Genomic DNA, 15,122 nt, shown 5'->3' with positions numbered 1-15,122 from the left:
TTCTTGACAGCTGGCCATGCTATATGTGTCTGATAGGAGTTGGGGTCTTTAGTCATCATATTATTGTGATGCATTTCTACAGCAAAATAAGTATATTATAAAAGCCAAAAAGATATATTACTTTAAAAAAATCATGAAAATAAATAAAAGAAACAGAACTAAAATGGCAGCACTGAATTACCTATTGAATCCGAACAATCTAGGTTTCTATCCAATGCAGCAGTGAGTAGCTGTCCAATCAGTACAAGGATTTCTACTTGTACAACAGGACTTTACCCACCCACCCCCTGCCAAAACATGCCCTGTGCCCTTCCCAAATCTGTTTTGGAGGGTTGGGGGCAAACCCAGAACAGTTGTAGGGAGTGCACAGGAGGAGGAGAGTGGTGAAAGCCCCATTACCCTTGCACTGACTAAAAGCTCCTTTGCACTGCACTGGATACCAGTCTCAGTACCTAGCTTGCCACTCAAAAGTTAAGCCAAGTAAAAATATCAACACTTTCTAGAGGCAAGTAAGGAAATGAGACTTTTTATTTTCAGGTGGAAGATTGCATTACCTCCCTTTCACCCATCAAATAAATATAAAAAATACCCAGTCACTGACAACAGTTAATATTTATTCCATTATTCCATTTCACAACAACAATGAAATCGGCTTCTGCATTCCTAGCCAGGACTCATATTGACATCAAGGGAACAATTCAGCACCTAAGTCATCCTGACTGTAGCGTCTTTGTATTTCCAATGCACAAAAACACCCAGCTGTTATTCATCATGCCACTGTGACCTTGGGGCTTATTTGGTTCGAATTGTGCTTTTAAAGGCCTTCTGACTATTCTGGATTTCAATCACCAATTACACTTTTCTGGTTCAACTTTCCCTTTCCCCCGCTTACCATCCAAGCTGTGACAAAGTCTCCCATCCAGGTCCCCACGGCTGCTACCTTCATAAAACTTTCGTTCCTGATGCCCATGAAGTCTGTTACCATGTATGGCCTGTAAATGCAAGCACATATACTGTTACATTACAAACATTCAGGCACAGCAGAGTTATGAATGATTTGGCTTTGCTGGCACAGAGAAGAAAGGAAAATAATTTGTCTATCAAAAAGTGCTTTGTTTTGCAGTCTAGATATTTGTTTGCTCATTTGCCTTCATATCCTTTCTTACTTCATGCTAGCATACAAGCGGTTCCATGTGCACCTACCTTCAAGTCCCATTGAAGTCAATGGAACACAGTTTTGAATGTTGAAAAGCAGGTGTTCATATTCAGAAAAAAACTAGAAGTGGTATTCACAAAATGAATATATATATATAAACACATATACTATATACTGTACTATATAAAACACAATAGAATGAATCTAAACAAAGGTCAGTAGCAACGTTACCCATCATCAATATTCTGGAATTGCCTATGTAACAGAAAAGTTTTGAGCTGGCATCAAAAACACAGAACAGCTAGCACTTGTCTAATTTCAAGAGGCAGGTAAAGGTAAAGGGACCCCTGACCATTAGGTCCAGTCGTGGCCGACTCTGGGGTTGCACTGCTCATCTCGCTTTATTGGCCGAGGGAGCCGGTGTACAGCTTCCAGGTCATGTGGCCAGCATAACTAAGCCACTTCTGGCGAACCAGAGCAGCGCATGGAAACGCCGTTTACCTTCCCGCCAGAGCGGTACCTATTTATCTACTTGCACTTTGACATGCTTTCAAACTGCTAGGTTGGCAGGAGGAGGGACTGAGCAACGGGAGCTCACCCCGTTGCGGGGATTCGAACTGCCGACCTTCTGATTGGCAAGTCCTAGGCTCTGTGGTTTAACCCACAGTGCCACCCGCATCCTTCAAGAGGCAGAGCAGGTACCAAAAACACTAAGCTCTACTCCAAGGAACCACTGAATATGTGGAACATGCAGAGGTTCCCATCTGAAGAACTCAATAATCATACAGGTCAGAAGGGGGTTTCTTAGGTATCCTGATTTCACGAGCTTTGTAAACTATTAACAAAGGGTTGGTTATATCCGCACCTGAGCAGATTCAGTTAAAAATGTGATATAATGTTAAACCGCATGTGAGGTGAAAAGTGTTAACCAGCTGAGGGTGGAGTCACATTTGAGCTGTGTCCCAAATCGTTCTGGTAACCTAGGTGAATGAATGGCATGATTTATTCTTGCATTAGAATTGTCCCAAAACCTAGCAGGAGAAGAAATCACATTTATTTCCCAACCCACTTGGTTCTTCCTAACAGTAAGGAGCTTCTTAATGGAAAAAGATGCAAAACTGTGTTAGAGGTATTTTGCCAAAGAAGAGCTGTACCTGAAAGATTCCTGCATTGAGCAGGGGTTTGAATTAGATCGGGATGGAAAACCTATGGCCCTTCCAACTACTGTTCCCCCCGCATGCATGGCCTATAACAGAAATGATGGAAACTGTAGCCTGACAATACCTGGAGGTCCTTTTCAAGGTCCTTTCCAACTATGTTTCTACAGTTTCCAACAAATGAAATGAGAGTCACCCTGGGAACATATGAGTTTCCCAAATCTGTATAAACTGCTTTTAACTTGTGAACCAAATTTTGCAGGATTTCTTTTGCAAATTTTGAAGGCTACTTTTGCAGCTAAAAGCCAAAATGGGATCAAAGTGACTGAATTACCTATCATATTTTGTATTGCACAATTTGGACTGGAGTTCGTAGTTCTTCAAAGTCTATGAATTGTCCAGCCATCATTCTTTTAGCAAGTCTCTTTTAGAGTCAGAATATGAATGGGCAATGCAGGGGGCAGGTAACAAAATCGGACTGGTGGACAAGCAACCCCGTTCCCCATGGGCCACATTTGACAAGCTGCTAGGGCCACCCAGCTGTCAATCACCTGATGCCACAAGGACAATGATGTTAGGTGACCCATTTTCCTTTTTCAAAGTGGTTTGAAAGACATAGGGCTTTGTGGGTACAGACTGGCAAAATATGTCTTGCTGGTAAAAAAGTGAGGCTAGCAGGCTTCAGCCCACAAGACAGACATTCCCCACAGCTGGGTCACTGGAAACTGTTTATGGAAAACCCATGAAACACTGCTGTGCTTGGGCCAGAGTCAGTCACTGAAAGTTCTATGACACCACTTTAGACAGCCGTGGCTTCCCCAAAGAATTCTGGGAGATGTAGTGTGGTGAGGATGCTGAAAGTTGTTAAGAGACCCCTATTCTCCCAACAGAGTTACATTGAAGTTCTCCATGAAGAGGGATTGGTGGTTAAACCATTCCGGTAATTATATCTGTGTAAGAGAGATAAGGATCCAGCTTGTTCTCTAGATTCAGTTTCTTACCTCTGAGACAAATTACTCCTATCTTTGGCTAATGTAAAGTCAACTGTAGACATAGAAATACCGTAGCCTTAGGGCAAGATTGCATTACAAAGATTCTCATTTTAACTAACTAATTTATTCATAATGCTAACACATTTACAATTTGTTTTCTTTTTTTCTTTTTAATTTGCCCTAACCATACCTTAGGTCATCTTCCACCTTCCCAGTATATCTAGCTGCTATACTCATTATTTAACAGCATATTTTGCCTAGTCAAGTCACTGGGTGTGTGGGAGGGGAAAAAGTTGACTGCAAAGCTTTCATTTTGATCCATTCCAAAATAAAAAATATAAAAGAGGGGATTATTAAGCTGCCTTGGCAATATATAGGTTGCCAAATTAACTTGAAACGCTGCTTTGGAAAACATGCAACTTTTTCACATTTTTATCTAAACTTTAATAGCATTCATTTTTTAGCTACAAGTTCTTTCACACCAGCTGCTTTTGAACAAAAAAGGCACCCCAAGTAAGGTTTGTTTCTTTTCTGGAAATATAATGGGCATAGATGCTACTCTATTTATATGCCCTCGCCACTTACAGAGCATAAGGAACCTCTGTTATAAGACATGCTATTAACAGGTTTACTTGCTGCTAAATTCAGTGTATTTTGGTTGGATAGAAAATGCTCCCCACCCCCTTACTAACACTACATTTAAGACATAACACTACAGCTGAACTCAATGTTCTCCAGACTTTTTGGATCAGAAGAAGAGTTGGGTGGTGGACGGGAGTTCACACCTCCTATCTGAAAAAGTCCTTAAGCTCATCTTTTTGCATGGCTACTTATAGACATGCCTTCCTTTGCTGCTGCTTTGGAAATCTCTCCCCCCATTTCATTATTCTCAAGTAATAAGGATATAACAGGTAATGTCCTGGCAACTGCTACTTCTTAGGGGTCTAAAACGGATACATTTTTACTTACCTTTAACATATTGTTACAACTATTACTTTATAGTTCAGAGCAACAGGGGCAGCAGGAATCATAAGAGAAATGATGTCCAACCCCACAGTTTTTCCCACATCATGATTTTTTCCTTAGCACGCGCGCACACACACACACACACACACACATCACAATTCGTGATATATTGCCATGTTGAATATTATGAAACTATTGCCATGATGTGGCCTTCAAACCGATTTCGGATGGTGTATTGATACATCCCATAGTTTGTCCCATAGTTTCTAGTTTCAGGCTCCAGGCTCACCTCAGAAAACTGCCCCCGTATAAACTCATTTTGATGTGCTGCTTGGCTTCTCCATGTTAGACTCATTAATTCCCGGGATAGCATGGTTCGAGAAAGTACTGCTACTGCCATCAGAGCACTGTGTATAAACCACCAAAATGGAGGGACCAGTTCACACACACACAAATGACACATTTGCTGCAGCCCAGAACAACTGTCAGTTTCCCTCCACCTTTCTATAGTAACAAGGCTTTTGCATGAGGCCACATCTAAAATAGCTCCTACTAAACAGAAACTATGGACCAGTCTCTCCTACATCCACATTCAACAAGCTGTCTGCCACCCACTCTGACCCACAATTGGATCATTTTAACCTGATCTTCGTTTAGCTTGCGATACGCATATGGCAGCTGTGGCAGCAAATGCAAGACAATTTGAGAAAGGATACAACTGTGGACTGGAGAGAACAAAATAAAGAGATATTGTATCAGAACCACAGAGTTATCAAATCAGAGACATTTTCTATTTGAGAGATCACAAGATTAAATGAATGAACAACAGACGTGAACAATTTAAATCATTTCAGCAGTTCAGTCTACTTTGATTCAGTTTAGAGTCTAACTCCTGTAGCTCTTTATAAATAAACAAAACAAAACAAAAAGGTAAAGCCTCACGAGGAATGGGTTACTGAATGTTGCTTCCATTCCAGTATATGTGACAGTTCACATCCTGCACCATTCTCTCTTACATGGTATATCCAGTTATGACACATACAATGTGCTTTTATTAAAGGAATACCCTTAACTACAGAACAGATGAAGTGATTTACAAGAGGAAACATCAGTGGCACAGAACTCATAATTCCATGGATTAGCTTGCTGCCAGGTCTATAAGAGCAGCTTTTAAAAAGCCTTCAGGACAGGCTTAAAATTATATGTATTTAAAATAAATACAAAACAGACAAAGTTTCCTTGTTTGTTTGATGTGTGAAATCACAGCTAGGGTGCATTTTCCCCCCTTTGGTTATATAGGCTTAGAATTGTGTTTGCTGTCCACATTAAGTCCCCAAGGTGTTAATTAGCCAGATACATTTCTCCATCTAAGTACACAAAACAACCCAAAAACAATCCTGTGAACCAGTTCAGACGCAGGAATTTCAAAGAGCACCAAAGGATATTCTAAATCCCAGTCTCCTGAGGCAGTGGAAGCAAACTGTTGTTTAGTTTTTGCTTAGATCTTTAACTTTAACATGCTGTACAAAAAGTTTAATTTTTTTTGCTTAAGCCTACTCTTTAAACAAGGAGCTGCTAAACAAGGTGTTTGGGGAGAGGCAAAGTCTCTTTCTAACCAAAAGATCCAGGATATGGGAGGCTGATCACTCTGTAAATGCTATGATTCGAGCACAGCAGCACCTCTTTTTAACACAGTCAAATAGCCAACATTAGGTCATTTCAGCATTTGGAAAAATGCCCTGTCAATTTCTTTCCTGTATTAACTGCAACTGCGGGGGAAACTGCAGGGTGGGCTAGACAAAGGGAATGCTAACTCTGCTTAGTATCTCAAGATGCATTGTTGAAACGCTTCAGGACTGCCATTTTGTCAGGCTACCTAATTGAGTGCATTGTAATTTCACACTTTACAAGAAGACAACGCCATTGTGCAAGACTGTGAATAATGAAGAAGGAAGGTAGGCACAAGAGCATTCCTAACCATCAGCCCATATGCAAAGTCACCAGGACTGTGCAGCACTAAGGGATAGCTGCAAAATGATGCTAACCCAAGAAAGTTAACTAACAGCTGGTACTACGCAGAAATAAGTCCTACTGAGTTCATTGGCGCTTATTAATGGTAAACCTGTGGCACTACCAAAAAAAAAGGAAATCATTCCTTTCCACTTATGGGACAATTCACACACTCACATTCATTATAGTCTGGCTCGGGGCTCTGCTACTGCAAGGGCATAGAAATTTTTGTTTCCTCCCCTTTCCACTCCAGACCCACTTCCTCTCAAAATCAGCTCTGGGGGGTTCAGAGACACTCTGCAGGTATACGGCCTTGGTCCCGTATACCTGAAGGAGCATCTCCACCCCCATCGTTCTGCCCAGACACTGAGGTCCAGTGCCAAGGGCCTTCTGGTGGTTCCCTCGCTGCAGCAAGCCAAGTTACAGGGAACCAGGCAGAGGGCCTTCTTGGTAGTGGCACCAGCCCTGTGGAACACCCTCCCACCAGATGTCAAAGAGAAAAACAACTACCAGACTTTTAGAAGACATCTGAAGGCAGCCCTGTTTATAGAAGCTTTTAATGTTTAATAGACTCATAGCTGTCAACTTACAGATTTGAAAATAAGGGACCAGCAGCCAAAATAAGGGATTTTAGTCAACAAGCCCCCGCTCCCTCAAGATCGCCGCCCACCATTGTACTCAACCAGCTCCTTTCCTTTTCCCCTACCATGTGCCCCTGCTCCAGACAGACCTTTTCCCCGGCAAGGGTGAGTGGGCCGTCGATGACATATCCATCCGATTCTGAGCACAGGTATGTTCAACTTCTGAGCCCCTCCGAGCCAAAGGCAGAAAGCCCAGCCAGCAGCCAAACGAAGCCTCAAGCGGTGGTTCCCACAGCGCAGCAACCCGGTAAAGGGGAATGCAGCAAGGAAGACCACCGTCACCTCTCCGCTGGGAAGCGCTGAGCAAAGGCGAGTCCCCCAGGCAACGAGGCCGATTTGATCGGCACAAGGCATGCAAGCTCCACCCCCCAGTCGTTCTTAGACTCCTTATTGGGTGAGCAACACAGCCAAGCAACCCAGTTGGAGCCTCCCTCCTCCCTGACTGGCAGGGAGGGAAGGAGAGGAGCTGCTTCCTTTGAAACCCGGGAAATTTACATGATATCATCAATCCGGGACAGCAGCGGGAAACGACGCTGGGATAAGGGAGTTTCCTGCCGAATAAGGGACAGTTGACAGCTATGAATAGACTATTGTATATTAATATTCTGTTGGAAGCCACCCAGAGTGGCTGGGGAAACCCAGCCAGATGGGTGGGGTATAAATAATAAATTACTATTATTATTATTATTATTATTATTATTATTATTATTATTATTAGTTTGGAGCAGTGGGAGGGCAGCCATGTTTTCTCCAAACCAGTGCCCCCGAAAGGATTCTACATCATGACATAACTTCACTGAAAAGGAGCACTATGGGTGAGAAATGACCCCAGAGCAACAAGGAGCCCTATAGATAACTTGTCGTGCAGCATACATGCATATATGGCAATGAAGCTTTTGCTACTGGGCATTAAATACAAGTGCTTCACCCCTGGTTTTTTGAGAAATGTCTTCAGCCCATGAAACTGCAGAGGTTTTCTCACCTCATTTCCTCCCCCTCCAGAAATAAGTCAATATAAAGGTAAAGGTAAAGGTAAAGGGACCCCTGACCATTAGGTCCAGTTGTGACTGACTCTGGGGTTGCAGGGCTCATCTTGTTTTATTGGCTGAGGGAGCAGGCGTACAGCTTCCGGGTCATGTGGCCAGCATGACTAAGCCGCTTCTGGCGAACCAGAGCAGTGCACAGAAACGCCGTTTACCTTCCCGCCGGAGCGGTACCTATTTATCTACTTCCACTTTGACGTGCTTTTGAACTGCTAGGTTGGCAGGAGCAGAGACTGAGCAACGGGAGCTCACCCCGGCGTGGGGATTTGAACTGCCAACCTTCTGATCGGCAAGTCCTAGGTTCTGTGGTTTAACCCACAGCGCCACCCGCGTCCCTCATATGTCAATATAATTCCCAATAAATGTTAGGAACATAAGGAGCTTCAGGAGGCGAGAGGGCTCTTGTGTTTGAATTCTGCTTGCGGGTTTCCTGCAAGCACCTGGTTGGCCACTGTGCAAACAGAAGGCTGGACTAGATGGGACATTGGCCTGACCCAACAGGCTCTTCCTCTTAGATCATTGGTCTATGTCACTCATCATTGTCCGTACTGAGTGGCAGCAGCTGCCTGGTTTTCGGGGCAGGGGACATTCTCAGCCACTTGACTTGGGACCTTCTGCATGGGACCACTGAGCTAAAATCCTTCTCTAACGTTCTACATTAATACTGGCTGGAGGCATTATTCAAGCTGGGATGGCTGCCTCAGCTATGTAGGTTATCCCACCTCCAGGCAGAAACCAAACCTGTTGTTGTATCTTTGTAGTAGCTTATACTGGGTATCCATGCCCTCCAACATTTCTCAGATGAAAATAGGGATGTCCTATTCTATTATTATTATTATTATTATTATTATTATTATTATTATTATTACAGTCATACCTCGGGTTACAGACACTTCAGGTTGTGCATTTTTGGGTTGCACACTGCGCTGAACCCGGAAGTACCAGAACGGGTGACTTCCGGGTTTTGGCGCTCGCGCATACACAGAAGCGCTAAATTGCGCTTTGTTCATGTGCAGAAGCACTGAGTCATAACACGGCGCTGCAGGTTGCAAACGTGCCTCCCGCACGGATCACGTTCGCAACCCGAGCCTCCACTGTATTATTATTATTATTATTATTATTATTATTATTATTATTATTTACTATTTATATCCCACCCATCTGACTGGGTTGTCCCAGCCACTCTAGGTAGCTTCCAACATCTATAAAACCATAGTAAAATATTTAGCATTTAAAATCTTCCCTATACAAGGCTGCCTTCAGATGGCTCGAGGCTCAGTAACTCCAGACCCTCCAACATTTCTCCAATGAAAATAGGAGCATCCAGGGAAAAGCAGGACATTTGGGGATCAAATCAGAAAACAGGACAGTTTCTGTAAATCTGGAACTGTCCCTGGAAAATAGGGACACTTGGAAGGTCTGCTTTTTGAACCCTAGGACTATGCAGATCCTGCTGCTATCTCCCTGTGGGATGCCCCATGTGGCATACATGAGTATCAGTACCGAGATAATATGTTCATTGTTGTTATATAGAATAAGGCAGAGATCCCATTGCATCAGGGCATACAGTTATGTCATGGTGTGGAAGTGTTCACTACAGTGGTGCTTTGTAAATCTTGTCGGTCTCTTTAACCCACGGTTTTGCTTTCGGGTTTTTGCCAGGCAAAAAGAGTTGCTTAACTCAGTGTGTGCATCTAATTGGCTGTTACTCAGTAAAGTGGCTAACCCCCATGTCTAATTAATCTAATTGCATAGCTTAACCCTAATTAATATAATTACATTTGCCTTCTTTCCATTCTGTTAAATATCCGGAGGCTTTAAACACATAGACACACAGTCAAAGCCCTGTGATTGTTGTTTGGTTTGCGCAATGGCTGGTATCAGTGGGAGACGAGAATTTGATGGTGGGTATAAAGGTGTGATCCTTTGGTGTGTTTGATTCCTGAAATCCACATCAGACATGATGAGCATCTGCTGGTGTTCTTCTCATGGGCCTTGCAGTGAGTTGAATAAGAATGGTGCTGTTTTACAAAGGTTAAGAACCAACCTCAGGTCAGGTCACACAACATCACACCATAGCGTCCTGGTCTCGAATGCTGTTTTCATCACTGTGTGTTTACCGCTCAAATGGCTGAAAGAGGAATATGTGATCTCCCCTTAAACATTTCCTGTCTGTGTAAAATAGCTGATAGTCGACACCCAGGGTAGATCTAAACACGGGGGGAGGGGACCCGCTATAAATAAGTCAGAAATTATTTATTTATTACAGTTTTAACAACAACAACAACAACAACAACAACAACAACAACAACAAATTCTATGGAAACTGCATTTTAAAATTTCCTGCCATGTGGTGTTGCATGTTTATAGCGCATTCAGTTCGCTGTTTCTTTACTAATGTAGGTGAGTCCTTCCAAGTGTCCCTATTTTCCAGGGACAGTCCTGGATTTACAGAAGCTGTCCTGGTTTCTGATTTGATTCTGGAATGTCCTGCTTTTTCTTAGGACGCCCCTATTTTCATCAGAGAACTGTTGGAGGGTATGGAGTTACCGAGCCTCGAGCCGTCTGAAGGCAGCCTTGTATAGGGAAGATTTTGAATGCTAAATATTTTACTATGGTTTTATATATGCTGGAAGCTACCTAGAGTGGCTGGGACAACCCAGTCAGATGGGTGGGATATAAATAGTAAATATTAATTAATTAATTAATTAATTAATTAATTAATTATGATGCCTTCTCTTACTATTATAAGTTGGCTGTTCCTTTGGGATAACGAGAATGGATTTTTGAGAAACAAACCTGAAGCCTCTCTTTCCATCAGAACAAATTCATCTTTTTATTTTCAGTTTCAGTGCTAAAGTATTATTTATTATATTACTAGGATCCACTGAAATCAGTGAGACCTACTACCCAAATAAATATACTTTAGTCTTTCTGCCCAGTTAATGTCCTATAAAACATGCAGCCCAAATTGGGCTGCATCACAATGTAGTTCAAATGGAATGTGTGTTAGAAAGTAACGAAGCATACTGAATAATTTTAATCATGAGAAAAACTTGCACAGATTTAGACAACAAGCTGGTAAACATCTACATTTTTGTGTGTTTGGTCTCTAAAAGCCATAAAGCATCCACTGTGGTTCATTAATTCATTCCAGCAGGATTTCATTAATGGAATTGTGAGGCATCACATTACTAATCTGGTCCGTTTCCCTAAAATAACCTATTTGATGAGATTAGGGATTTACGTACGCACTCACCGTCGGCAAACTTTATCTTGGACTTGCTATGGCATCCTGAGAGAGGTCTCAGGGGGGAGTTATTTACTTTCATACTAATTATAATCAATAATTTCACTACCCCCCTGTTGTGCTGCTTCAGGCCAACTTAATCTAACAGATGGGTCAAGCGCCAAGAGACATTTTTAAATACAGAAAACGTTGTGTTGCGGGATTCGGATATAAACCACATGCCAAGTTCTAATTTCTCAAGGCTTTTACAAGGAAACTTTGCATGTCTAAATGACTACTAACGATGTGTACTTTGCTACAGTAATTAAACAGCCAGCCAAACATGCCCGTTTTGTGCTTCACATGAGATTTCTTACAGGCTCAGCTGCAGAATATTCCGTATTCCATATTTGAACCTGTGATTTTCCTTTGTCAGTTTTCTTTGCAGAAAAAGCAGCTGAGGCAATGGAGCTAACTAAAGGGGGCCATAGTCACAGGACTGTCCAAACCAGAGATCCTGTATTTTAAAAACACTTATGCAGGTTTCAAACTTCACATCCTTTAATATATCTTCTACAATATATAAATACTGTTCAGCTGACATATCCAGGATCAGGGTATATATATATATGGGGAGAGCAGAAGTGCGAAAGCAGATGCCATCCCCCAAACTACATATGAGGGAACTTCCATGTGCACAATATTTGAACTCATGGAACTGTATTCCTTTTTATTTCAAAAACAGCATGTACTGTTTTTCCATTAAAATATTCAAAACAAGTCTAATTTTTTTTATCTCCTAATAAAAACACAAGAGAACAAATTTGCACAGCAGCACCAGTGAGAAGCAATCAAATAAAACTAAATGCAGCAACCATCAATCATCCATTTAAAAGCTTTTTGTTAAGTTGTGGGTGAACCTATCAGACGACACAGCGATTCTTCAAACAGCTCTTGTTTATTCACAGGCCAGAACAGAACTGAGCTGAAGGGTTTAGCCAACCTGCTTATATACAGCTCAACTACAAGGCAACAGTAACAACTTTCTGTAACTACCCAATCACTGAACGTGACTTTCAATTCCTTATTTGCATATGTGGACCTGAGTGAAAACTATCTACAGTATCCCCCTGCTGGCCCAGGGTGGGAACTTCAGTACATAACACTTTTCATTTTGGTTAACATTTCCTTCCTTCCTTCCTTCCTTCCTTCCTTCCTTCCTTCCTTCCTTCCTACCCCACTTTTGAAAAGCAGCTTTGTAGCCTGGAAAAATAAGACGCTCCTCCAACTGTTAGGGCCTGCTGAACTTGCTCAAGAAGTGAGGTGCAGCCACTGAAAAGACCCTCCTCAGAGACTGACCTTTGAGTAATGCTGAGTAACGCTGGCTAGCCAATCCCAAAGCAGAAATTAGGATTTTAGGTCAAAGGGTGTCAGAAGACTTGAAGGCATCGCTCGTTTTAGAAATTAAGCACTTCTTGTGAGTTGTGGTTGTTCGGAGAAACAAAACACAATCAACGAAGTTATCCATTCTCTCAATTTTATATGCACCCTACATATCTTAATTGAATGGAGATCTCAGTCGGTTAGAGTGTGGTTCTAATAATGCCAAGGTTGCAGGTTTGATCCCCATACAGGGCAGCTGCATATTCCTGCATTGCAGGGGGTTGGACTAGATGATCCTCAGGATCCCTTCCAATTCTATTAGTCTGCAAAATGTACACACTGAGAAAGATTCTGACTTCCACCCTTAGCTCGGCTTCATCTGCAGCCCTGAATACTGGCAGGGCATAATCGTTTCTTCACTGAGATTTACAGCTTCCAACATGAAAAAGGGATTAATGCCCAAAGCTTGCTGAATTTTTGGATGTACTTCTTTAAGATTCTTAGCCTAACTTCCAGGAAGAATGCTCACAGGGAAGAGGAGAAACAGAATGCCTGCCTGAAACAGTATTGGACTTTGGAGGCCTGAGCATACTACAACATGGACATGTACACATTTTCTTCATACGTTTTATGTTCTTGATGCTTTAGGCTGCGACCATAACCCCACTTGCCTGGTGAAATTCAATAAGACTTTAATGTACTTTTCCGTGTATAAGATGAGGTTTTTTACTTTAAAATAAGCTTAGAAATTGGGGGGGGGGAATCTTATACACAGATAGTTCATATGCGAGACGGGCGATTGGTTGCAGCAGCGAGCAGGAGCTTTTCAGTGGCGATTGGGTGCGCGATTTTTGTCTATGGATTGGCTGTCGCTGTGGCAGTTGTGCTTGTGATTGGCTGCTGGTGGTAGCGAAGTGGGCAGATGCTTGTTCTGTGATGCGTGCGATTGGCAGCTTTTTTGAGTTGGGTGAGTGATTTTCAGCATTCACCTCCAAAAAACGCTCAACAACTCTGGGCCATCTCCCCCCATTTTCTTAAATTGGAGTCCCCAAAAGTATTATACACGGGGGCGTCTTATACACTGAAAAATACTGAGAAGGCATGGTTAGGATTGTGTTGTTTGCCCCTAAAGTACTGAACTTATTCTAGAATACAGTAAGTAATGGGAAAATCTCCTGCTTTTAGAGGAGAAATAGGCAGTGCCATATGTTCTGTTTCGTTCCAACACTCTACCCAAAACAGAATACAGGCAAAAAAGCAATAAGTTCCCTCCCCTTCAAAAACACCACCCCGCCCAAACAAACCACCTCAAACAATAATTTTATTTTAAAAGGAATTGCAAACTGGGAGGGGCAATACACCTTGGTGGGCATCTGTGGTGGGTTCCAAGGTGTTCACAGATGTTACATCAGGGCATGCCATGTTTGGCAAGACAACTTCCATAAGCATCACAGGTTTTGATATAAAAGAGAAACTAAACACCACACAGCGCTGAATGACAACTTCCCATGGCACACACTGGCTGCCGCTTCAAACAGCCTTTTGATAATCTGCTCTGTCGTCTATACACATAGTATTAAGAATCCACCATGCTTTGACATCATGAACATCTGGTTGGGTGCCTTCTCGGAAATAAATATTCCAAAGAACTGGGGGGAGGGGAGGGAAAAGTCAAGGTGTAATAATTACGACAGGCCTTCGATCTTTTCACCATAGAAAACCAGATGCCCAATAAATAATTTAATAGAGGGGGGGGAGGGATAACTGCACATCTTCATGGATTTGCCCTTCTTTGGTGTAGAGTTTGACTTCATTCAGGATTAGAAGAATACAGGTTTGCTTGTGCCGATTAAAATATATGACTCCAAGACAGCATTAGGGGGCTGATTTAATCCAATTAAAAGCAAGCAGCTTTCCCCCCCAGTAATGAGCGTGAATATGCCAGCCCCTCTGCTTGTACATACTGACAGGTTTGCAAGCAACAAAGGTACATTAATGTATACCAGATGAAGAGAGGCCTTCATATTATTAATTTATTCTTCTGTGTCTAGGTTCTGGTGACCATATGGTAAACAGCAAAATATGTCTCATGTAATCTTACAGGATGCCAATCCCTGGCTTTCTGAATGCATGAATGAAATTGATAGTGACTTTTTAGGTAAGAAAAAAAGACCATTTCCAATTTCTATGCAGATTAATTGTCATGTGCTTTCATCTTAGGCTATTTATTTAAATCTATCCTCCCCAAATCAAACATAAATATCTACGGCATTTAGTGAAGCTTACACTAAACAAGCAAAATTGCCACAGATCATGCTCAGCAGTGCCAGAGAACCTGGTGCCAAAGGCGTTCTATATTGGAGAAGGAGATGAGATTTCTTCACACTCAGTCTTTTGGCCAGCAAAATGCATAAGCAAATGCCAAGGTTTTAGTGTGATTGCTAAGGCTGCTTCAGACACAATAGGAAAGATGTCGTGTGAGCAGTGAAGATTCTGATCATATCTTCCATCCAGCCGTGGTGATAATAGCCAGGGAGGCGTGCAG

General features: G+C 42.2%; 1 protein-coding gene across 3 annotated transcripts in view; it reads right to left on the bottom strand.

The window, feature by feature from the left end:
• The window catches only part of TMEM117 (transmembrane protein 117), a 214,614-nt gene that overhangs the window by 126,630 nt on the left and 72,862 nt on the right, over positions 1–15,122 (bottom strand). For all 3 annotated transcript variants that reach the window (XM_053405031.1, XM_053405029.1, XM_053405030.1), the window contains exon 4: positions 893–992. In XM_053405031.1, coding sequence (XP_053261006.1) covers positions 893–992 — 100 coding nt within the window. The remainder of the gene's footprint in view (positions 1–892; positions 993–15,122) is intronic.

Source organism: Podarcis raffonei, chromosome 10 (genome assembly GCF_027172205.1).
Source record: "Podarcis raffonei isolate rPodRaf1 chromosome 10, rPodRaf1.pri, whole genome shotgun sequence".
Taxonomy (NCBI): domain Eukaryota; kingdom Metazoa; phylum Chordata; class Lepidosauria; order Squamata; family Lacertidae; genus Podarcis; species Podarcis raffonei.
This window is presented reverse-complemented; position numbering and strand designations above follow the sequence as displayed.